The sequence below is a fragment of the Schistocerca piceifrons genome, chromosome 2 (assembly GCF_021461385.2).
Source record: "Schistocerca piceifrons isolate TAMUIC-IGC-003096 chromosome 2, iqSchPice1.1, whole genome shotgun sequence".
Taxonomy (NCBI): Eukaryota; Metazoa; Arthropoda; class Insecta; order Orthoptera; family Acrididae; genus Schistocerca; species Schistocerca piceifrons.
This window is the reverse complement of record NC_060139.1, coordinates 621,519,646-621,545,865: the sequence shown is the minus strand read 5'-3', so window position 1 is coordinate 621,545,865 and position 26,220 is coordinate 621,519,646. Positions and strand designations below refer to the sequence as shown.

The 26,220-nt window shown below is 41.7% G+C and overlaps 1 protein-coding gene across 1 annotated transcript in view; it reads right to left on the bottom strand.

The window, feature by feature from the left end:
* Window positions 1–1,522: 1,522 nt before the first annotated feature.
* LOC124775678 (insulin-like growth factor-binding protein complex acid labile subunit) overlaps window positions 1,523–26,220 on the bottom strand; it is a 142,935-nt gene continuing 118,237 nt past the window's right edge. The window contains exons 4-5 of the mRNA XM_047250506.1: window positions 10,554–10,832; window positions 1,523–1,648 (exon numbers count right to left, since the gene is read on the bottom strand). Of these exons, the coding sequence (XP_047106462.1) occupies window positions 1,523–1,648; window positions 10,554–10,832 (405 nt within the window). The remainder of the gene's footprint in view (window positions 1,649–10,553; window positions 10,833–26,220) is intronic.

Genomic DNA, 26,220 nt, shown 5'->3' with positions numbered 1-26,220 from the left:
GCGCCAGGTGGAAATGGCATGGCAAGCCGTTCCACAGGACTACATCCAGCATCTCTACGATCGTCTCCATGGGAGAATAGCAGCCTGCATTGCTGCGAAAGGTGGATATACGCTGTACTAGTGCCGACATTGTGCATGCTCTGTTGCCTGTGTCTATGTGCCTGTGGTTCTGTCAGTGTGATCATGTGATGTATCTGACCCCAGGAATGTGTCAATAAAGTTTCCCCTTCCTGGGACAATGAATTCACGGTGTTCTTATTTCAATTTCCAGGAGTGTAGCTTACTGTTTAGGGCAGTGGAAACATGGTTTTGAAGTGCAGCACGCATAAACACGTTTATGTGCGTTTATATACTTCTGTATACTGCGTATGTATATACTTATAAACATGTTTACCGACACTATGCTTCAAAATCACGTATCCACAACTGGAAACAATAAGTTATGTTTCGATTTACCTTAGTTTTGTGAACTTATATTCAAATTTGCCACTTTGTAATATACCTCTGTAATCTAACCAGGATCAGAATTAACCTAAATCTGACACAAGAAAAAAATTGAAGCAGACTGTTGAAGCAACCGAAGATGAGAGCCCAGGGCTCGAAATGCATCGTACATCGAAATAAAATCATGACTGTGACTGGAGACGGTTGTTCTTTATTCTATGAGAGAAATATTTAATTGCACATTTGGGTGTTTGTTATTACACGTTAAACTTTTTAAGAGAAGCATTTCCTATTTAATTTTATAGACCAAATGCTGTTGGTATGAAGGTTTCCCGAAAGCAAATAATACACATTAAGTTAATAAATAACTAAATATATTTAAAGAATAGAATAATAAACATGAGCATTTTTAAGGTCCTTCTTACAAAATCGGACCCCCACACCTTTGACAAAATCCTGATTACGCCCTTGGAGAGAGGAGGATGGAGGTTGCTTACCTCAGCGCCCCTAGCGGTCGAATTGTGTACTTAGTTGGTCCTCTTACACCTAGGTGAATACTTGCAGCTACCTCCACTTCGCTGGCTGAAGATTATTATTACAGTGATGTGTCATGATTTTTTCGATGTTCTGTTCTAATTCTGATATTAGCAATGAGTATAATGATCTAAAAGTGTGGGGTGTGAGTGTTTAATGACCATTTCGAAGGCGGGTGTCGGTTTCTCACGACTATTTAGAGTGGCGGTTGTTTTAGATCTTTCTGATGCATTTTCCGTCAGTTGTGTCACTGTGATCTGTGTGATTCGAGTATCAAGGTTGCCCGCCAGTTCAGTTAAAAAAATCTGTAATTTTAGAGATTTTCCTAGTGGATGAAGTTAGCGAAGGCTATATTGTAATTTAACTCTCTGCCAGTCCTTTGGGACAGTGGAACAGAAAGAAGTCGCCAGAGAGCATCTTTCAGAGACCGAGGCTGTAGAGTATTTGGTGGAGTAGGTGGGTGGTGGTCTTGAAAATTTTTGAGAACTGCAGTATGAAGACGAGGTTTTTGATAGCAGATATTGCTGACTTCCTAACTGCGATCTCAGGCACTGTACCTGACTGTGCGGTTAGCCAGCTGCAGGCGCCGCTCACCCAGCAGCTGAGGCCTCGCTCGCTGGTCGCCGCCGCGGATTCGGGCCAGCAGCTCCACATACGTCCGCTGAGCAATCTTTGAGCACGAACTGTAAGTACGTTTAGCGATGATTTTTGAGTGAACTCTGTCGTCAAATTCATGTGGGTTAGGGTATACAGCAATGCAACGTTCAGTTCATTTTTTTCGAAAGTGGTATTGCGAACACCTCTCACGTGATACTAAATCCAATGAACAAGAGACCATACAAGTTACTGGCGGGTATAGGTATGAAGTAGCAGCAGTGAGAAGCGCCAGAGTATCTCTGATCAGTATAACACTCACTACCTGAAGGACTGTGAAGGATGGAATAGCTATTGAGAAGAACCAAAAAGTAGCTTTGCCCAGCCCAACACTATAGCTGAATGGATACAGAGAAATTATCCTGGCAAACATTAACACGAAATAACACTTGTTTAACGCACAATACTAAATATAATGGGAATATGCATAGGAGACCATATTTCAGCGCTAAAAGTTCCCAGTGGGAATAGGTTTGTGGGAGGAATAGAAGTATCAGCAGTGAGAAGCATCAAAGAATAGTTTTGACTAGTCTAATGTTTATTCTACATGATACTGATTTTACTTAGGCAAGGACTACTTTAGAAGTGTGGCAGAACATCCAGAACGTTTGAAAGCACATCGCTGTTCATCGTCCAGTTCTTCATACATGAAGAATTTGGTTCCAGGAGGGCAGTCCTTCCAAGAAATTGTTCCAAGGGGACCAGTCTTTCCGAGAAATACATTTAATTGGATGCTGGAAGCATCCGGTTATTGAGTCTTTTGTCCATCTGTGACTGGTGTCTGCACACTGGAAACAGTCCATCACTCCCAACAGATGGATCTCTTTGTGTGCCATCAACGACAGGATAGGACAGGCTTGGAAACCGGTATCTCCACCTACGAGGGGAGGAAAGGAAGGTACGAGGGCAGATAGGAGGGAAGGTGAGACCGGTTGTAAGCTGCTTAGTCTGTATCCACACATTGAGGTGAATACGCATGCAGCTGCTGCCACACTCTCCTGGCAGAAATCTTTTGGGGTCAGTTTTTGTGGTAGTTGTATTATTACCATGATTTTTCTCAATTCCCAGTGCATGTGTTGCATTATAGTCCGTTGTTTTCATGAGATTTTCAATGCGTAATTGGAGCAGTGAAGCATTTTCCATCAGTTGTGGTAGCATATATTGATCTTCCTGCGCTTCAGTGATAGTTTGGTGCCCTGTCCTTTCTTACCATGTGTATCTCTATGTCTGTGTACTAGTTCCTCAGCAGCAATACACTTGTAGCTCGATAGAAGGCAACGTTTCCTACAGTTCACTGATAGTTTGCTGTCCTATCCCCTCTTACCATGTACCCGTGTACAAGATCCTCAGCAGCTGTTTCACTTTTAGATCGATAGGAGGCAACTCTTCCTATACTCAGTGACAGTTTACTGTTATGTCCCTTCTTATCATGTAAATGTGTGTGTATGTGTGTGTGTGTGTGTGTGTGTGTGTGTGTGTGTGTGTGTGTGTGTGTGTGTACAACTTTCTATATTTCACTTGTAGCTGTAGGAGGCTACCATTCCTACAATAAAGTGATAGTTTGCTGTCCTATCCCATCCTACCACGTATCTGTGTAAAAGTTCCTCAGCATCTATACTCTTGTAGATCGGTAGGAGGCAATTATTCTGGCAGTGGCTGTAGGACAGTTCGCCACCCTTTTCGAGTGGAATCGTGAACTAGGGCACACAGCAAGGTGAACATACACACACGTGACTGGAAAGGGGAGCAAAGCACATTTCAAGCATCCTCTGTCGAGCCCCATACACCAAGGGGAGCACCTCTTATCCGTTCACTTTGGGGTAGTGGAATAGGACGAATTTGTCTCCTGCACAGTGGATCGGCTGACCATTTCAATAAACACGAACAGCTTCTGCACAGGCAGTAGTCTCTATGAGTTGCGAAAAGCATCCTCTGACCATCCTGATGCAGCATCATTATTTGCTGAAAAGTATTCCCCCTACGCTCATCCAGTATCCACTTTCTCCAACCATTAAGTATGAAGCTATGGATGTAGTCCTCAACTGTACGCTTACAGATAACACACTTATTTAACTCCTCTCAGTCCAGTGCTAACATCTCGTCAACTGAACACATTCCCAACCAGTTTAATTAACTTAATTAATGTCTGAACAAACAAGCAAATATTGGTCGAATTTACCGCACATTTTGTGTCATGAGATACGTTTTTTCATGAGAGATTTTTCTATCGTCTCGCAAATTTTAAGCAGTTGTGCTTATTTGAATTTCAGACAGCAAAGTTTGTGGGGTAATAACCAGTTCTGTATACCCGGTAAAATTTACGATATTCTTCCAGGAGGATGACACATATACGTAAAAGAACTCAATTCCCAAGACAGTACCTTACATCCTTCCTCTCCTGCAACTCAGCACGGATTGAGTCTTTTTCCCCACCAATTCACAACTGGGGAGAGAGGAGGGGAAGTAGGGGACGGGAGGAGATGACTTTTGTCAACTCTGTGTAAAACATCGTCCACATACTGTTTCCCAAATTTCTACAAAATCAATTCAAACTTGATTTTTGAAATAATTATAAAAATATATTTTATCCAACTTTCTTTTAGAAAATCTGTTTTCCAGAATTGATTTCAAACTAATCACTGTTAGAAAGAGCATGTTTTCAAACATTCAGAAAGTCACGTTTGATTTTTCAAATTGTGTTAACTGGGTTTCTTCAGCCAGGTTCCCAGGCATCTACTTTGGTTTCGTAATCTAATTAATAAAGCCTTGTGGTCGTACCTGCCTGCTTACAACGCATTTACTAAGTACCTTATCTCCAATTCTGTGGGTGTATCTAACATAGGCGGCAGGCAAAATGTTACATCAATTTTGATCTTATACTTCTCAATATTGCATCATTATTAACATATCAACGGAACAAAATAATGCACTGATAAAATGTATGCGTCGTCAAGGCCTGGCTTATTCATTTTAAGGCTCTGATGACAGGGCGCTTGTTGGGTACCAGAACAACAGGTCATTTTACGCTCTCTGTTTCTTCAATATCATCGGCTGTCTGACAGTATCAGCTTCCAGAAAAAGAACAGCAGAAAGTAGCTCAAAAATTTCATCAAATGTAAATGCAGTGTTGAGAAGTTTAAAATCAAAATTGAAACTATATTTTGCTTGTCGTCTGTTTGAGATATTCTTACAGACTTGGGAATCGGAGATAAGGTAGTTAGCAACCGGATTTGTAAGCAGACAGGTACCATGAAAAGGCTTTGGGCCTGTGGCGTAGTTTGCCTTAGACGGGCCCTGTTTAAAAATTTGTCGCTGGGCCCTATTACCCAACTGTGTCGAAGCTTAGATGGAGGGTAAAGATTTTCCACAAAAGAAACAAGAACTCTCATTCTAAATAAAATAAATATTTATTGATTAAGTGCAGGTTACACAGATAAGTAATTATTTACAATTAATGCTCCTAGGAGCCAAGTTAGCCAAACAATTCAAATATATACTTTTCTCTCCTTCTTTTCGGCAAACTTACTTATGAGATCATTCATAGCTGAAGACGATTTTAGTTTGTCGAGATGTTCTGCCTCTACAGACAGCACTGACAAGTCCGAAAGCTGTTCTTGGCTCATAGAAGTCCTAAGGTACTTTTTAATCAGTTTTAATTTCGTAAAATTTCTTTCAGCAGGTGCAGTTGTTACATGAAGGATCAAAAATAGGAAACATGTTGTTATTACCTCCGGAAAACTGGATGCAAGGCTACTGAGTTTTATCAGTAATAAATCCGTGAGTTCCTTAATGGAATGGATTTTCTGAATTTCAGTTTTTAAGCACATTTTCAAAGAAATTAATTGTTCATACAGATCAAATTACGCGTCTTTACTATATTTAGCAATCAGTTTTCCTGCTGCCTTTTATTATTTCATTTGAAAATGGTAAGAGTTTCTCCAGTTGTAACACTTCGAGAGTGTTCCTAAGGTCACACAGGCTTTGAAATCTTTAATTAGTTTGAGATATTAAGATATCTAAACAGCAATAGTACACATTGACTTTGAAGTACGATTCCGGATCTGGAAGTCTCTCATCTTCTGATAACTCATCAAAATATCGCTTCGTCATCTTCTGTCTTTTATCTTTGGAAACAGTTGTTACCACCACTCGTTTGGTAGGTCTCTGGGCTCGTTTAGCAAACCATGGAATGAATTTTGATTTCTTATTTCGCTCAGTCTATTCAAAACATTACTTAGTAATTTTCATGCTGTAGAGCCTTAGCAATTGATAAATGATTTCAAATAATGAATTAAATTAGGCGCTTTTCACGAATATCCGGAGTACCACAGGGAAGTGTGATATGACCGTTGCTGTTTACAATATGTGATCTAGTCGAAAGCATCGGATGCTCTTTAAGGCTAACTGCATATGAAGCAGTTGTCTATACCAAAGTAGCAACGGCAGGAGATAGTAAGAATTTGCAGAACGACCTGCAGAGAATTGATGAATGGTGCAAGCTCTGGCAGTTGACCCTGATCTTAAATAAATGTAACATATTGCGCATACACAGGAAAAGAAGTCCGCTATTGTGCAGCTACACTATTGGTGACAAACAGTTGGAGACAGCGTCTGCCGTAAAATATCTAGGCGTAACTATCCAGAGCGATCTTATGTGGAATGACAACACAAAACAGATAGTGGGAAAAGCAGACACCAGACTCAGATTCATTGGAAGGATCTTAAGGAAATGTAGCTCATCCACGAAAGAAGTTACTTATAATGCGCTTGTTCGCCCGATTCTTGATTATTGTTCATCTATCTGGGATCCCTATTAGATAGGACTGATAGAAGAGATAAAGAAGATCCAACGAAGAGCGGCGAATTTCGTCACGGGATCGTTTAGCAGGCGAGGGAGCGTTACGAAGATGCTAAACAAACTCTACTCGCAGACGTTACAATGGAGGCGTTGTGCATTACGGAGAGATTTACTATTGAAATTTCGGGACAGCACTTTTCAAGAGTCAGACTACATATTACTTCCCCCCACATAGATCTCGCGTATTGTCCACGAGGAGAAAATTCGAGGAATTAGAGCCAATACAGAGTTTTACCGACAATCATTCTTCCCACGCACTATTCGCGAGCGGAACTGGTTTCGAGGGATCAGATAGTGGTACCGAAAGTACCCTCCGCCACACACTATTAGGTGGCTTGCGGAGTATGATGTATATGTAGATGTAGAACCGGTAGTACGCCTTTTATGTCAATAATATGAATATGGGTGTCACCTTTTTCATTCAACGATCTGAAATTACATCCTCACGTGATTAAATCCAGGATATCCAATGAGTTAGAAAATGAAGCTAAAGGATTTTTTCAAAAATAATTTATTCATACTCACATGTAAGATTTATACTGAAAACTAAAAATCTGACATAGGAAAAAAAAGAGTAATTGAGAAATTCCTGCTATATATCAACAAAACTGCCACATTAATACCTGTCGAAGTGGAGAAACGAGGAATATACTTTGAAAAATGCTTATTTAGCTTTGATGCTATCTAAAGTACATCGTTTTCTTTAAAAACTTCACGTCTGTTCACAATGGTGGATTTACTGCACTGTTTTCATATTTCTATTTTTTAGTGTTTACGTACATAACTGAAGTCGAGCAAAAGGTGTTTTGAAAGCTACACTAAGTAAAACATTGCCCACAGTCATCCTATGATAAGACAAATATGGAGAAACCTCTCAAAAACACTACCAACTGGCCAAAGTAATCTACTTTTACCTGTCTAGGACTGCATCAAGCAATTCTTGTCATCCAGTTTATCTCATTATTATGCATTTTGCCAAAAGGAACGCAGATTTTATAGTACATTGAGTGCATCCATCAGTTTGTTTTAGCCACAGACAGTGAGAAAATCCCAGTCCCAGATAGTACATTCTTTCGACTTTAAAACTGCACTAACTTTCCCTCTCTCCTAGAAACCGTGTTTTCGGTTTTCGACTTTGTATCTGAGACCATGGATTAAGTAAAAACTTTCAGACCTACAGCACAGCAGTTCTGTCATGTAAAACTAAATGTAGCATCAGGAAGCCATCAAGGGATAAGGTACTGCTGTGATTTCCATTGCAGAGCAAGCGGAGGGGTGTCATTATGGGAAACAGTGATGGACGACTGGCACGTATACTCCTGTCTTGTATATGTTGTGTTATGGAATTGGTGAGGGAATCCGTGGCCCGCATGTTGTGGGACTAGGGGGAACAAAGATGAAGGGGTGGTGTCAAAGAGAGTAGAACCATAGTAGATCAAAGAAAGTAAATTGGTAAGCAGTTTGCCGAACATGACAGAAGGACAGAATAAGAAGTAAAGACAGATTCCAAAGAAGAGAAATGAGATTGTAGGTTGCAGTGCCATAAAGCATTAAGAAGAGAGATAAAAAGGAGATGGAGGATAAGGAGACGGAGAATAACCAGAGGGAGAGGGGGTGGGACAAAACCATGGAGTTAAAAGAAAAGAAACGAAAAAAAGAAAAAGAGAGAAAAATAATTGAGGAAATACAGGAATTGAAATGTTACAGCTCATTTTCATACGAATTCCAAGCTAATTTGGATTGCATGACTAACTGTTAAGTCATTAGGTGTGATCCATAGAACTAATTTCGCCTTTTACGCTCCGTAACGTAATTTGCAACAACTTCAAGACAAATTACTGACTAATCTTACGTCCCCTCATTGGTAGCAACATTTATTGTCAATTCGTTTCATTGAAATTAGGTTTCATTTGCGAACAATGTAATAAGAAAAGAGATGCAAATACACTATAAGTACATAGTTTGAACACGTAACAACTCTGTTTATCATACTGCCAGCTTGCTATGGTATTAGCTAATATAACGGCAAGTAATTACCTCGTAATTACTGTAATTCATAAAACGAAACCAGATTAACAGTATAAACAAAATGTTTATTTGGGATGCTGTATTATACATCGAAATTCTATGCACACCGAAAAAAATGTACGTTACACGTATCTGAAGCAGGACAGGTGCTTGGAATCCTTAGGATAACGTAGTTTCAGTGAAATGAACATAAACGTAAGTTACAGTGTAATAAACGTAAATGTAATCAGCATTGTTTATTCGTACCATTTCACTCATTTTTTTCTTGAAAACAAGACATATGTAATCGTCTTTGTATCACATTCCATGCATTTCAATTGTAACCACAGGAAGATGACTTTCTTTTGGAATTAATAACAACTTCTGTAATTGTAAGTAGCGAATTTACTATACACAACAATACATCAATTGTCAGCAAGATTATGTGAGACTTGTGGGAAATCGTATGGGAGGCTCAGTGTGATGGAGGAGGAGATTAGTGTTTAACGTTCCGTCGACAACGAGGTCATTAGAGACGGAGCGCAAGCTCGGGTGAGGGAAGGATGGGGAAGGAAATCGGCCGTGCCCTTTTTCAAAGGAACCATCCCGGCATTTGCCTGAAGCGATTTAGGGAAATCACGGAAAACCTAAATCAGGATGGCTGGAGACGGGATTGAACCGTCGTCCTCCCGAATGCGAGGGAGGCTCAGTGTGATGTAAAGAAATGATCGTATGGCATTTATTCCCCTTCGTGGTTCGGCCGCCGTAAGATCTTGAGCAGCACTCTCTTGACTTAATAAACTGTGCACCTGAAATAATAACTGACTTTTCACTTTATTTGAGAACCATGATGTTTTGTGGCCTGTTTACACCTACGAAACGTACAGGAAACATAAACTGCAGCGAAGCAACGAAATGAAGCTGAGTTCTGATCAACGTTTATTACTGTTGTGTACATAGTTCCGCGTAGTCAGCGCGTACACAACTTTCCCAATAGAGCGCGCCCCACTAAGCATAACAGCGCAGGCGCAGCGCTCGTCCGTCTCCGCACTACGAGATAGCGCTGTCTTAGAGACGGACCAAATTCTGCTTCCGCCGATCTGCGTATTACTATGTAACGCAGCCAATGAGATTGCTGCTAACGTAGAACCTTTTCTCCTCGCGGATCACACTCGTGCAGTGATACCTGAACGCTCGAGGTATTATAACGAGTGTACAGACCTCCGATTAGTCAGTCTGCATCAGTCTGCGCCTAACAAGATTATCATACTCCTGTACATAGCCATGAAGATAAATGTATAGACACTTCTGTCAAGTATCAGAGATATGTGAGAATAAGATTAACGCACCAAGACCAAAGGAACTTCAGATTGTCAATTGTAAATAGCATCCAGAACCAAGTTAAGTTATTTTTATGCTTGTTATTATTTTAATAATCGTGTGTGAAAATTAATGAAGTTCTGTTTAAAGTTGGTCATCTGCTACTCTAAGCGTGCAAGTGGCATTTCTATCATCTGACCTAACGGCAGAAGATAAACACGCCACGATAAGACCACGAGACATATTGCTGACACTCGCCTACTTCGTTAGAGCGACAAGTCAAATAATCTGATGGTGTGTGTACCGAAGGTCTTACAGTACGCACACCACAATTACTTTCGATAAACTGAGCTACACCCACCAAATTTTAGGAATATTTATTTCAGCTACCATTGACAAGATTAATATTTCGTAAAGAAGTTTACTTTGAATTATTTTCTGTTGACCCATTCATCTCCAGGAAGGCAGGTACAACGCAGAATGCTACGAATGAGAAAAATGTAAGCAAAAAATAGAGATGGGAGGGTGGTTAAGTGGAGCTGCGAGGGAGGGAGGGGGGGGCGCTGTTAATGGAAGCTGAGGCCAAGAAACTCTGAAGGAGTGAAAATACGTTGGAGAGTAAGCATTCATCTGCGGAGTACAGGGAAACTTTTCGGGTGCCGGCTCTTGTCACTCCCTTCCTTGTGGGCTTCTGTGTGTTCAGTGGAAAGAAGAAGGCAACAAGAGGCGGGAATACCTGCACGTCCCAGAAGACGGCATCGTCGAGGCGCGACAGCGGGTTCCCGCTGAGGTCTAGAGCTTGCAGGTGGCTGAGCCCGCGGAAGAGCCGCGGCTGCAGGGTCGCCAGCCGATTGCCGGCCAGCGAGAGGCGGCGCAGGCTGGCCGCGTGCCGGAAGGCGCCGCTGGGCGCAGACTCGACGCGGTTGTTCGCCAGGCTTAGGGAGCGTAGCGCCGGCACGCCCACCAGCGCCTCTCCGGACACGTGGCTCACCGCGTTCCCCGACAGGTCCAGCTCCTGGAACACGGCGTAAACTTCACTGCTCACGTTGTCGTCTGCTACAACTGATCAACAACCACTGTGGTTCAGGGATGCAGGGTGGGACAGTGCAGCGAGTGTTTTGTGATGCTCATGTTTATGTAGAATGAGATGACAAAAGTCACAGCATACCTCCTAATATCGCGTCGGAGCTCCTTTTGCCCGGCATAGAACAGCAACCCGATGTGGCATGGGCTCAACAAGTCGTTGGTAAAACCTTGAATCATGCTGCCTCTATAGCTGTCCATAATAGAGACTTGTTGTTGTTGCTGGATTTTGTGCACGAACTGACCTCTCGATTGTGTCCCATGAAGTTCTATGGGATTCACGTCGGGCGAGCTGCGCGGACAAATCATTCGCTCGAATTGTCCAGAATTTTCTTCAAAACAACTGCGAACAGTTGTGGCCAGGTAACGCGGCACATAGATGTTTGGAAACATGAAGACCATGAATGGCTGGAAATGATCTCCAAGTAGCCGAACATAAACTTTTCCGGTAGTGGTCGGTTAAGTTCGACCTGAGGACCTAGTCGATTCCATGTAAACCCAGCCCACACCATAGTGGAGTCACCAAGAGCTTGCACAGTGTCTTGTTGATAATTTGGATTCTTGGCTTCGCGGCGTCTGCGCCACACTGGGACCCTACCATTAGCTGTTACCAACTGAAATCGAGACTCATCTGACCAGGCCGAGGTTTTCCAGTCGTCTAGGGTCCAACCAATTATGGTCATGATCCCAAGAGAGTGGTTGCAGGATATGCCAGACTGTTAGCAAAGTTACACCCGCTGCCAATGGCACGTTCGTCGTACATCCCACACTGATTTCTGCGGTTATTTCGCGCGGTGTTGCTTGTCTTTTAGCACTGACAACTCCACGCATACGGCGCTGCTCTCGGTCGTTAAGCGAAGTTCTTCTGCCACTGCACTGTTCGCGGTGAGAGATAATCCCTGAAATTTGCTGTTCTCGGTACACTCTTGACACTGTGGATCTTGGAATACTGAACTCCCTGACATTCTAAATGGAATGTCCCATGCATTACTATTCCGCGTTCAAAGTCTATTAATTCCAGTTGTGCGGCCTCAGTCACCTCGAAAACATTTGCACACGAATCATCTGAGTACAAGAGACAACTCAACCAATAAACAACTATCTTAGATATTGTGTACGAGATACTACCGCCATCTATATATATGCGCTCGCTTTCCCATGACTTTCGTCACCGAGCGAGGTGGCGCAGTAGTTAGCACACTGGATTCGTATTCGGGAGGACGACGGTTCAATCCCGCGTCCGGTCATCCTGATTTAGGTTTTCCGTGATTTCCCTAAATCGCTCCAGACAAATGCCGGGATAGTTCCTTTGAAAGGTCGACTTCCTTCCCCGTCCTTCCCTAATCCGATGAGACCGATGACCTCGCTGTCTGGTCTCCTCCCCCACAACCCAATGTCTTCCTTCACCTCAGTGTACGACATCGCAATTTGAGGCGCAAAGTAGGACAGCGCGCCTGCTTCCGCCTGCACCACACATTGCTCGACGTAGAGTTCATTGAGTGCACATCGCATAGTTCCACAGGCTGAAGCATCTCTTCCAATAATTTCGACTACCTCAGCACAAGAATTCGAAACGCTTAGGACCCTACAATTCCTTATTACTCTGGAGAAGACAATAGTGTATCCTTCACATTTTAATAGGTCCATGGAAGTTACAAGTGAATCAAGAAATCTTTCTTTTATAGGTAGCAGTAATATTTCAAGAGGATCAGCTATAAATTCGGCCCAACTGAGAGAAATGGCTATCTAAGTTAAATAATATCTCTGAGTTTAGTACATATTTATTAACAAAGACTGCTCGTAAAACTGTCCTTTTTACTGATAATTGGATCAGATTATTTTCTTTATTAAAAGAAAACAAACCGATTTCTGCTCAAGCAAAAGTTACTGGATAGCTTCGGCTTATATGGTTGCGTTTCAAATATATATCTGCTATAAAATTACCTACTCCGCGTAATCCAATGAAGTATCGTACCTCGAAAGCAAATAAACTATGAGCAGGTTCTCTTGAATGCTACGCACAAGTAATGCCTATTGAGAACTAAAATAAGTTAATGGCGTTACGCAAACGACACTAGCTTCCACTAGTACAACTGCAGTGGCCACATTTAACTTTAATGTTTCGGAACAGTAAAGCACAGGAAATGATGTAAAGAAAGTTGAAAGACTCTTTTCAGTAGTTATTATTTCAATTAAATGTAGATACCTACATTCATCAGAACAAAGGCAGCAATCGCACTGGTAAACATAAAGACAATCAGAAGAGAATCGAATAGAACAGACGAGTCTTTGTTTTGAATAATATACTGAATAATGAAACAAATCAGGAGCGCTAGCTCCTTACTGTATGCTTACTCTGAGACAAAACATGACGCTTTACATAAATCATAACTCTGTAGCATCCTGTTATTTCCATTACATACGTGGAATTACTTTGAAAAACGCGAATCTTTCCTAAATTACGAAGCAGTTCATGAGGAGACGCCACAACATGCATTCAAGATCACCTGCTCGATCTCACAATCAGTTCATAAACATTGTCAACAGTTTTCATAATTACCCTTAAAGCTATATACAGAGTATCCCTTTTGTTACAGTCATCAACAAACAAATTCTGTTTATCACCTCTTTCATATGACGCCCAACATCGACGGTAAGCTTCGCTTTGATTCCCGTTACAAACAAAATGATTTTTAAATCGGTATTTTACGTACCCACTCGCAACAATAGTTTCAGATTAGTCTAGTGCCATATTTTTCTTATCGATATGTATTAACACCCCCCGTGAACCATGGACCTTGCCGTTGGTGTGGAGGCTTGCGTGCCTCAGCGATACAGATAGCCGTACCGTAAGTGCAATCACAACGGTGGGGTATCTGTTGAGATTCCAGACAAACGCGTGGTTCCTGAAGAGGGGCAGCAGCCTTTTCAGTAGTTGCAGGGGCAACAGTCTGGATGACTGACTGATCTGGCCTTGTAACACTAACCAAAACGGCCTTGCTGTGCTGGTATTGCGAACGGCTGAAAGCAAGAGGAAACTACAGCCGTAATTTTTCCCGAGGGCATGCAGCTTTACTGTATGGTTAAATGATGATGGCATCCTCTTGGGTAAAATATTCCGGAGGTAAAATAGTCCCACATTAGGATCTCCGGGCGGGGACTACTCAAGAGGACGTCGTTATCAGGAGAAAGGAAAATGGCATTCTACGGATCGGAGCGTGGAATGTCAGATCCCTTAATCGGGCAGGTAGGTTAGAAAATTTAAAAAGGGAAATGGATAGGTTAAAGTTAGATATAGTGGGTATTGGTGAAGTTCGGTGGCTGGAGGAACAAGACTTTTGGTCAGGCGAATACAGGATTGTAAATACAAAATCAAATAGGGGTAATGCAGGAGTAGGTTTAATAATGAATAAAAAAAATAGGAGTGCGGGTAAGCTACTACAAACAGCATAGTGAACGCATTATTGTGGACAAGATAGATACGAAGCCCACGCCTACCACAGTAGTACAAGTTTATATGCCAACTAGCTCTGCAGATGACGAAGAAATTGAAGAAATGTATGATGAAATCAAAGAAATTATTCAGATACTGAAAGGAGACGAAAATTTAATAGTCATGGGTGACTAGAATTCGGTAGTAGGAAAGGGGAAAGAAGGAAACGTAATAGGTGAATATGGATTGGGGGTAAGAAATGAAAGAGGAAGCCGCCTGGTAGAATTTTGCACAGGGCACAACTTAATCATAGCTAACACTTGGTTCAAGAATCATGAAAGTGGCTCTATACATGAAAGAAGCCTGGAGATACTGACAGGTTTCAGATAGATTATACATGGTGTTACAAAAAGGTACGGCCAAACTTTCAGGAAACATTCCTCACACACAAAGAAAGAAAATATGTTATGTGGAGATGTGTCTGGAAACGCTTACTTTCCATGTTAGAGCTCATTTTATTACTTCTCTTCAAATCACATTAATCATGGAATGGAAACACACAGCAACAGAACTTACCAGCGTGACTTCAAACACTTTGTTACAGGAAATGTTCAAAATGCCCTCCGTTAGCGAGGATACATGCATCCACCCTCCGTCGCATGGAACCCCTGATGCGCTGATGCAGGTTTGGAGTATGGCGTATTGTATCACAGCTGTCCACAATACGAGCACGAAGAGTCCCTACATTTGGTACCGGGGTCGCGTAGACAAGAGTTTCAAATGCCCCCATAAATGAAAGTCAAGAGGGTTGAGGTCAGGAGAGCGTGGAGGCCATGGAATTGGTCCGCCTCTACCAATCCATCGGTCACCGAATCTGTTGTTGAGAAGCGTACGATCACTTCGACTGAAATGTGCAGGAGCTCCATCGTGCATGAACCACATGTTGTGTCGTACTTGTAAAGGCACATGTTCTAGCAGCACAGGTAGAGTATCCCGTACGAAATCATGATAACGTGCTCCATTGAGCGTAGCTGGAAGAACATGGGGCCCAATCAAGACATCACCAACAATGCCTGCCCAAACGTTCACAGAAAATCTGTGTTGATGACGTGATCGCACAATTGTGTGCGGATTCTCGTCAGCCCATACATGTTGATTGTGAAAATTTACAATTTGATCACGTTGGAATGAAGCCTCATCCGTAAAGAGAACATTTGCACTGAAATGAAGATTGACACATTGTTGGATGAACCATTCGCAGAAGTGTACCCGTGGAGGCCAATCAGCTGCTGATAGTGCCTGCACACGCTGTACATGGTACGGAAACAACTGGTTCTCCCGTAGCATTCTCCATACAGTGACGTGGTCAACGTTACCTTGTACAGCAGCAACTTCTCTGACGCTGACATTAGGGTTATCGTCAACTGCACGAAGAATTGCCTCGTCCATTGCAGGTGTCCTCGTCGTTCTAGGTCTTCCCAGTCGCGAGTCATAGGCTGGAATGTTCCGTGCTCCCTAAGACGCCGATCAATTGTTTCGAACGTCTTCCTGTCGGGACACCTTCGTTCTGGAAATCTGTCTCGATACAAACGTACCGCGGCCACGGCTATTGCCCCGTGCTAATCCATACTTCAAATGGGCATCTGCCAACTCCGCATTTGTAAACATTGCACTGACTGCAAAACCACGTTCGTGATGTGCTTGATGCTAGTACTATAGAGCAATGAGTCGCATGTCAACACAAGCACCGAAGTTAACAATACCTTCCTTCAATTGGGCCAACTGGTGGTGAATCGAGGAAGTATAGTACATGCTGACGAAACTAAAATGAGCTCTAACATGGAAATTAAGCGTCTCCGGACACATGTCCACATAACATTTTTTCTTTATTTGTGTGTGAAGAATGTTTCCTGAAAGTTTGGCCGTACCATTTTGTAACACCCTGTATAATGGTAAGACAGAGATTTAGGAACCAGGTTTTAAATTGTAAGATATTTCCTGGGGCAAATGTGGACTCTGACCACAATCTATTGGTTATGAACTGTAGACTAAAACTGAAGAAACTGCAAAAAGGTGGGAATTTAAGGAGACGGGACCTGGATAAACTGACTAAACCAGAGGTTGTACAGAGTTTTAGGGAGAGCATAAGGGAACAATTGACAGGAATGGGGGAAAGAAATACATTAGAAGAAGAATGGGTAGCTTTGAGGGATGAAGTAGTGGAGGCAGCAGAGGATCAAGTAGGTAAAAAGACGAGGGCTAGTAGAAATCCTTGGATAACAGAAGAAATATTGAATTTAATTGATGAAAGGAGAAAATATAAAAATGCAGTAAGTGAAGCAGGCAAAGAGAAATACAAACGTCTCAAAAATGAGATCGACAGGAAGTGCAAAATGGCTAAGCAGGGATGGCTAGAGGACAAATGTAAGGATGTAGAGGCTTATCTCACTAGGGGTAAGATAGATACAGCCTACAGGAAAATTAAAGAGACCTTTGGAGAAAAGAGAACCACTTATATGAATATCAAGAGCTCAGATGGAAACCCAGTCTAAGCAAAGAAGGGAAAGCAGAAAGGTGGAAGGAGTATATAGAAAGTCTATACAAGGGCGATGTACTTGAGGACAATATTATGGAAATGGAAGAGAATGTAGATGAAGATGAAATGGGATATATGATACTGCGTGAAGAGTTTGACAGAGCACTGAAAGACCTGAGTCGAAACAAGGCCCCGGGAGTAGACAACATTCCATTATAACTACTGATAGCCTTGGGAGAGCCAGTCCTGACAAAACTCTACCACCTGGTGAGCAAGATGTATGAGAAAGGCGAAATACCCTCAGACTTCAAGAAGAATATAATAATTCCAATCCGAAAGAAAGCAGGTGTTGACAGATGTGAAAATTACCGAACTATCAGTTTAATAAGCCACAGCTGCAAAATACTTTACAGACGAATGGAAAAACTAGTAGAAGCCGATCTCGGGGAAGATCAGTTTGGATTCCGTAGAAATATTGGAACACGTGATGCAGTATTGACCTTACAACTTATCTTAGAAGCTAGATTAAGGAAAGGCAAACCTACGTTTCTAGCATTTGTAGACTTAGAGAAAGCTTTTGACAATGTTGAGTGGAATACTTTCTTTCAAATTCTGAAGGTGGCAGGGGTAAAATACAGGGAGCGAAAGGATATTTACAATTTGTACAGAAACCAGATGGCAGTTATAAGATTCGAGGGACATGATAGGGAAGCAGTGGTTGGGAAGGGAGTGAGACACGATTGTAGCCTATCCCCGATGTTATTCAATCTGTATGTTGAGCAAGCAGTAAAGGAAGCAAAAGAAAAATTCGGAGTACGTATTAAAATCCATGAAGAAGAAATAAAAACTTTGAGGTTCGCCGATGACATTGTAATTCTGTCAGAGACAGCAAAGCACTTGGAAGAGCAGTTGAACGGAATGGATAGTGTCTTGAAAGGAGGATATAAGATGAACATCAACAAAAACAAAACGAGAATAATAGAATGTAGCCGAATTAGGTCGGGTGATGCTGAGGGAATTAGATTAGGAAATGAAACACTTAAAGTAGTGAAGGAGTTTTGCTATCTGGGGAGCAAAATAACTGATGATGGTCGAAGTACAGAGGATATAAAATGTAGATTGGCAATGGCAAGGAAAGCGTTTGTGAAGAAGAGAAATTTGTTATCATCGAGTATAGATTTAAGTGTCAGGAAGTTGTTTCTGAAAGTATTTGTATGGAGTGTAGCCACGTATGGAAGTGAAACATGGACGATAAATAGTTTGGACAAGAAGAGAATAGAAGTTTTCGAAATGTGGTGCTACAGAAGAATGTTGAAGATTAGATGGGTAGATCACATAACTAATGAGGAGGTATTGAACAGGATTGGAGAGAAGAGAAGTTTGTGGCACAACTTTACTAGAAGAAGGGATCGGTTGGTAGGACATGTTCTGAGGCATCAAGAGATCACCAATTTAGTATTGGAGGGCAGCGTGGAGGGTAAAAATCGTAGGGGGAGACCAAGAGATGAACACACTAAGCAGATTCAGAAGGATGTAGGTTGCAGTAGGTACTGGGAGACGAAGAAGCCTGCACAGGATAGAGTAGCACGGAGAGCTGCATCAAACCAGTCCCAGGACTGAAGGCCACAACAACAACATGTATTAACAAGGGCAGTAAAACACGCAGTATAATTAGTATTCCAGCAGCGAAAGAGCAGCGCTTCTGCATGGCGGCAGTAGTCATCGCGGACCAGGGCGTGCTGTAGCTGCAGGAATACTGATTATTCTTCGTGTTTTACTGTATTACGTATCGATAAAACAAATATAGCACTACACTAATTTGAGACTGTTCTGTCGAACGCGCAAGTAAAATGCCACTTTAAAAACCATTTTGTTTGTAATGGGATACAAACCTATGCTTTCCATCGATGCCGGGCGTCGCATGAAAGACGTGAGAGCAGGATTTATTTAGGCTGACTCCAATTACATACTGCAAAAACGAAATTGCAGATACCTGCCGACACACCAAAGAAAATGCGCCTGACCACTCTTAGGAGAGACACCCTGTATATGATTTACATTTAACTTATTTTCGTAAGAAATTTACATTAAACTTACTTCAAGTATACAGCTGTTTTTCTTCAATACCAAGTGGTATTTGGGCACCGCTACCTTCAAAACAGACAGATTTCCGCACAAGCTTGTATACCTCGCGGAAATGACTCCGATTTAGCGGGAGGAGTTAGTGAACCGTTTGTCAGGAAACCCAAACACCAAAGTGAATTCACTGGGAGTTTTTTTTGTAGTCTCATGTAATAACACCAGCTCCATTTCTCCTCAGAATCTGAGTGAACTAAGATTCATGAACTGAACCATTGCTTCACTAGGAAATACTGCACAATACTGGCTAAGAAACTGCCTCCCAATATGCCCTTTTACTGTGTGGCCTACATCTCGACATGCGCTTTTGGAACTGTGTGGTTGTTATTCAACAGCACGTTATCATACGAACTTTTGAATTTATTATTTTACTACCCATATAATATGTTGAGGTAGCGCCTAATAAAATTTTATATTAGTAACTTAGCGCAAACAGATGCTATCTGTGACGATTTTTGGGATCATTAAATTTGTAATACAAGATTTTAATACTAATCGTCACAGTTTACACTTATTAGGCACAACAGATCTCTGCAGGACAAAACTGAAACAAAACCTACTGAGGCCATGTAAGGTAGCTACACTATGTGATCAAAAGTATCCGGACATTCCCAAAAACATACGTTTTTCGTATTAGTTGCATTGTGCTTCCACCTACTGCCAGGTACTCCATATCAGCGACCTCAGTAGTCGTTAGACATAGTGAGAGAGCAGAACGGAGCGGCTCCGTGGAACTCACGGACTTCGATCATGGTCAGGTGATTGGGTGTCACTTGTGTCATACGTCTGTACGCGAGATTTCCACACTCCTAAACATCCCTAGGTCCCCTGTTTACGATGTGACAGTGAAGTGGAAACGTGAAGGGATATGTACAGCACAAAAGCGTACAGGCCGACCTCGTTCGTTAATTGACAGAGACCACCGACAGTTGAAGAGGGCCGTAATGTGTGTCTAGCCAGACTATCACAAAAGAATTTCAAACTACATCAGGATCCACAGCAAGTACTACGACAAAACATGAGAAAACTTGGATTTCATGGTCAAGCGGCTGCTCATAAGCCACACATCACGCCGGTAAATGCCAAATAAGGCCTCGCTTGCTGTAAGGAACATAAACATTGGACGACTGACACAGTGTAAAAACGTTGTGTGGAGTGACGAATCACGGTACACAATGTGGCGATCCGATGGCAGGGTGTGAGTATGGCGAATGCCCGGTGAACGTCATCTGCCAGCGTGTGTAGTGCCAACAGTAAAATTCGGAGGCGGTGGTGTTATGGTGTGATCGTGTTTTTTATGTCGGCGGCTTGCACCGCTTGTTGTTTTGCGTGGCACTATCACAGCACAGACCTACATTAATGTTTTAAGCACCTTCTTGCTTCCCACTGTTGAAGTGCAATTCCGGAATGGCGATTGCCTCTTTCAACACGATCGAGCACCTGTTAATAATGCACGGCCTGTGGCGAAGTGGTTACATGTCAATGACATATGGACTGGCCTACACAGATTCCTGACCTGAATACTATAGAACACCTTTGGGATGTTTTGGAATGCCGACTTCGTCACCCTTCACCGACCGACATCGATACCTTTCCTCAGTGCAGCACTCCGTGAAGAATGGGCTGGAGTTCGCTAAGAAATCTTGCAGCACCTGATTGAACGTATACCTGCGAGAGTGGAAGCTGTCATTAAGGCTAAGGGTGGTCCAACACCATACTGAATTCCAGCATTACCGATGGACGGCTCCACGAACTTATAAGTCATTTTCAGCTAGGTGTCCGGATACTTTTAATGACATAGTGTACATACGCAATAAAATGCAGTAACGACAAGAAGAAGATACCACATATCTATTTTTTAGGTTTCCGAAGGACCCTGAGAGCTATACACCACCGTGTTACTAAACTGTATCACCGACACCGCCTTGTGGTAGGAAGTTTAATTTTTACGGAAATTTTGATTCTCCTGGTTAAATGCTGGACATTTTGGCGATGTAGACTTTTATTACGGCCACACGTTGCGAAGCACAAAGTGGAACTATGTTTTTACATTTTTCAAATTAGAGCAGCATCAACGTTAACAAACGCACTATAACCAAAACACGCGAACTGTGCACAGAGAACAACTGTAAACTTTCGCCGACTGCCACCTGGAAGCGCTAAGAGATGCCGAGAGTACCCGATCGGCACCAAGATTTACTATTCCTTGTCACAAGTACGTCTGAGGTGCTGCAGTGTGAGGCTCACTTTGGTGTGGTTAGAGTGTGCTGTTGTAGCGGGCAGAGATTTTTTTCTGGTGCTTGCCCTTTAAAGAGGTCGCTGGCGGTTTGTTTTAGTTACGAGGCGCTCAGTACGAAAGGACTTCGGAGCTCGCTGGGCGAGTAAGGAGAAACAGCGTAAACACGGCAAGGAGGACGTTCCTGCATCGGAGACGCGCTGTGACCAGAAGACATGCGGCATATGGCAACCTCTGTTTTCCAGATCTCGCTGTTGATGCTGTTTGATCAGGATCGAGAAGCCTTGCTGCTCCTGGATTTATTAAGACAGGGTGAGTGCCTCGTGCATTGGTGGTTTTCCTCAGGTCCTGGCACTGGAGTGTGTTGCAAAGTTTATGGAACATTATTCGGCAGCCTGAATTTTCTTTTTCTCTGTGGTGAATTACATGCTTCTTTATTTTGACACACAACCGTATTGCTTACTTAGTGTGCCTTTGGTGTGTTCATGTCGATCTAGCGATGCTACACTCCGCTTCGCCCTTGGATGGAATAGTTTTTGCTTTTGGCTTCTATTGCCAAACGTTTCTGTTTTATCGTGTTCACCTCTTGATGGGCTTTATATGTTATGTTCAGGCTAGTGTACATACCGTAATTTTTTTTTCAAGGATGTTTGGAGAAGCCACCTTTTGATATGTTGAATCTGTTAAGTTACAACCTGTCTCGAGGGACCCCTCTTTTTTTTTTAATTTCTTTAAAAAGGGGGATTGTAATAGACGTTTCCTCACTTGTCTTAAAGAGTTTTGGTGTGTTACACAAGTCATTTATAATCTTGTCCCTCCCACCAGCCTTGGCATGTGGCTGCACGGCCAGGGTTTACCTAGCGCATGGCTGTTTTGGTAGAGGTGGCGGCTGGGATCCTTGACTGGTCTTAGGACACGCTGTTGGTGATAATGTCTTACAGGCATCACTTCTGTCTGTATACCGCCCATTATGTTTAGAATTTTAATCTTTTACTGTTCTTAAAGTTCACTATTGTGTGAATCTTAAACCTGTTTATTAGGACATTTAGATCAAACTTAAATGGCTCTTGAAAGGTCATTCAAATGTTACCTATCTTAAGTTTTAATGGCTCTGTTTTATGTTCTTTCTGTTGAAATAGTAATTCCTTTGTTGAAATCACTTTACTTCACATTAATTATGTGGTGCTCAATTTGCATTTGTAATAAGAATTTTGTGGCCCAATAAATTTAAAAATGTTTAAAAGAAAATTTCTCAATTCCCCCTCCCCCAGTAGTCTCGCCATTCCAAACACGTTAAGTTGAAAAGATGCACTGGTACCATTCTGGTAGTACGAGTGTGGTTTTGTTGTTTACTTTCTGGGTTTCTGGTCTACTGAGCATTGTTTGTTTCTATATTTGTAATTTTTAGGTTTTGGTTAATTTTGCAGTCAGTTCAGAGACTACCAGTTGTTTGCAGGTTTTCTCTGACGGACATGGAACCACACCAGATGATCGGGCTGGGTGTACTGAGCAAGGAACAGCTCAGGAACGAGCTAAAGATTTGTTGCCAATTCGAAGACGGTGATGTACTGGATTTATGTTCATGGCGTTCTTGGGCTCCCAGTGCAAATTATGCCAGAGCGTATTGGGGAGGTAGGTGCCAGGTTGGGATGCTGTTTAGCCTCTTTCAGCGACTTGGGCAAGAATATAAATGTTTTATAAGTCAGATCCCCTTCTTGGTCCCAAATCTACAGGCTTCAGGAGCAAATTACTGACTGAACGACTCACACTGAGGATTTAAGTTTGCCAACGACTGATCCTCCTTTAAAAGGCAGGGTTAGCGATTTACTTGTTGTGATAATAGCCTTGCTGAGAGCTGGAGAGCGATGTGAAAATGGAAAACTCCAATCAGGACCAAGGTGTTTCAGGAGGTCGAATTGGGTGTGACTCTGGTTATTTCGCCCTTTTCAGTGCAAAAAAAGAAATAGATTATTTAGCAATTGATGCTGTTACTTGTTAGTAAATTATCTGTTGTTTTCAGTCGACCTGGAAAGGCAGATCAGTGTTTTTAATATTCTTTGGGAGGTAGCTTTTGAGGTGATATCCCCCTTTGTGTAAAGTTTCGCTAAGTGAATGTCTTAGCTAGTCAGGATGGCATACGAGAGTTGCATACATGCATTTTAAGAGAACGGCTTTCCGAAAGAGTTCGGCGTGATTTATTATAGTTAATCTGCACGCTTTCCGCATTCGCCACACTGGGAATGTCTAAATAAATAACTGAAGTGTGTGCCACCATGGTCGCTTTCAATGTGAAATTATCAGACACAGATAGTCAGTGTTATTGCACAGGGAATTGAGGATCGTTCTCTCATTTTGTTTTTAAAAGAACCAGTAACCAGCCGAGACCTAGATCTTTCGGTTACTAATATCATTGGGGTTTCTCAAGCAGAGGCAAGGCACAGCTCTGACAAGCAGGTAGCACATGTAGTTAACGCTAAACCGAAGAACTCGGGCAAGGTCAAGAGGATACAAAGGCTTTGCTTTCATTGCTGTGAATCCAGGCATTTTATTCGGAATTGGTGGCTTCCCCAAGGATAGCCTTCGAACAGCTGACGTGAGGGTAAAAGTGGCACTAGATTAGATTAGATTTACTTTTATTCCAATTGATCCGTAGTGAGGAGGTCCTCCAGGATGTGGAACATGTCAGAAAAACAACAATACATGACAAATATTTACAACTAAAACAAATAAGCTAATGTACCACTCCACAGGTCACAAGTGGAATGATTGTCATTTTTTAATGAACACTAAGAGTCATTTTACAAATACTAATGCACTGAATTTAAAATAAAAAAGTTTTTTATTTATTTATAAGGTAATAAACATGTAATACAACTACTGTAATACTTATTTACAATGAACACATTACTGCACTGAAATGGTGCAGAAGTTAGATTATACTTACACACACACACACACACACACACACAGAGAGAGAGAGAGAGAGAGAGAGAGAGAAATTTTCAATGAACACATTACTGCACTGAAATTGTGCAGAAGTTATGTTGTACTTATATACAAATCAGTTGGTTTTACTAAGAAATTCATCAATGGAGTAGAAGGAGTTGGCCACCAATAAATCCTTTAGGCTTCTCTTAAACTGAATTTCATTGGTTGTCAAGCTTTTTATGGCTGCTGGCAAGTTATTGAAAATGTGTGTTCCTGAATAATGCACACCCTTTTGTACAAGACTAAGTGACTTTAAATCCTTGTGAAGATTATTCTTATTTCTAGTATTGATTCCATGAATTGCGCTGTTGGTTTGAAAAAGTGATATATTTTTAATGACAAATTTCATTAAGGAATAAATATATTGGGAAGCAGTAGTTAGTATCCCTAGTTCCCTAAACAGGCTTCTGCAGGATGTTCTTGAGTTCACACCACATATAACTCTTACTGCACGTTTTTGTGCCTGGAAAACTTTACCTTGGCTTGATGAATTACCCCAAAAAATAATTCCATTTGACATTATGGAATGAAAGTAAGCATAGTATGCCAGCTTTCTCATTTTTATATCCCCTATGTCTGACAAAACTCGCATTGCAAACAGAGATTTGTTAAGACGCTTCAGCAGTTCTGTGGTGTGCTCCTCCCAGTTTAATTTATTATCAAGCTCTAATCCCAAGAATTTAACACTGTCCACTTCTTCTATCTTCTTGTCATCGTATGTTAGACATATACTCTTGGGACACCCCTTACAAGTTCTGAACTGCATGTAGTGTGTTTTTTCAAAGTTTAGTGACAAAGAATTGGCTAGGAATCAGTGATTAATGTCCACAAATATTTTATTGGCTGATCTTTGTAAGACTACACTTGATTTGCTATTTATTGCAATGTTTGTATCATCGGCAAACAAAACAAACTTGGCATCTGGTAATGTTACTGATGAAAGGTCATTGATATACACAAGAAAAAGTAAGGGCCCCAAAATGGAACCTTGTGGGACCCCACATGTAATTAGTTCCCAGTTGGATGATGCCTGATAGCTTGATACATGTCTCTTTCCTAATAACACCCTTTGTTTCCTGCCAGAGATATAAGATTTGAACCATTTTGCAGCATTTCCTGTTACAGTATAATATTCTAGTTTACTTAAAAGGATATTGGATTTTCACAGTCAAATGCCTTTGACAGATCACAAAATATACCAGTTGCCTGCAATTTTTTGTCTAATGAATTAAGCACATTTTCACTGTAAGTGTAGATAGCCTTCTCAATATCAGAACCTTTTAGAAATCCAAACTGTGACTTTGACAGTATGCTATTTGAGATAAGATGGTTATAAAGATGACTGTACATTACTTTTTCGACAATTTTTGAGAATGCTGGCAACAGTGAAATTGGACGGAAATTTGATGCTATTTCTTTATCTCCCTTCTTAAACAGTGGCTTAACTTCAGCATATTTCAGCCATTCAGGAAATATTCCACTGATAAACGACTGGTTACACAGATAGCTTAATATGTTACTCAGCCTCACATACTTCTCCGTGAGCTTGTCACAAGGTGGCAGGTGTTAAAGGTCCTTCTTTGCCTTTCGCTTGCACTTACCTCAACCATGAGCCAGTGTATGCCTTGCTCGACTCTGGAAGTATTATGTCCTTGTTGGAATACCGGTGGTATTCAAGGTACCGACGTATTTGTAGTCTACCCAAGGTACAGTCCAATGTAGGGAGCTGTACGGCAGTTAATGGGCAACAATTGGGTTCGGTAGGCACACTGCATGTGTATTGCCGTATGGGGAATTTTCCTGGGCTGTTCAGGTCACTGTGGTGAAGGGGTTTTGTAACAACCTCCTGTTAGGGTGCGATTGTATAGGAAAATCTTGGTTGGTGCTGGATTATGTTTAGGGCGTCTTATTTCGGATTTCACACCTCTTTAAAGATTTTGTTCTGCAAGCATACTCATTGTCAAGGTGTTCTGAATCTGTGAGTTTGA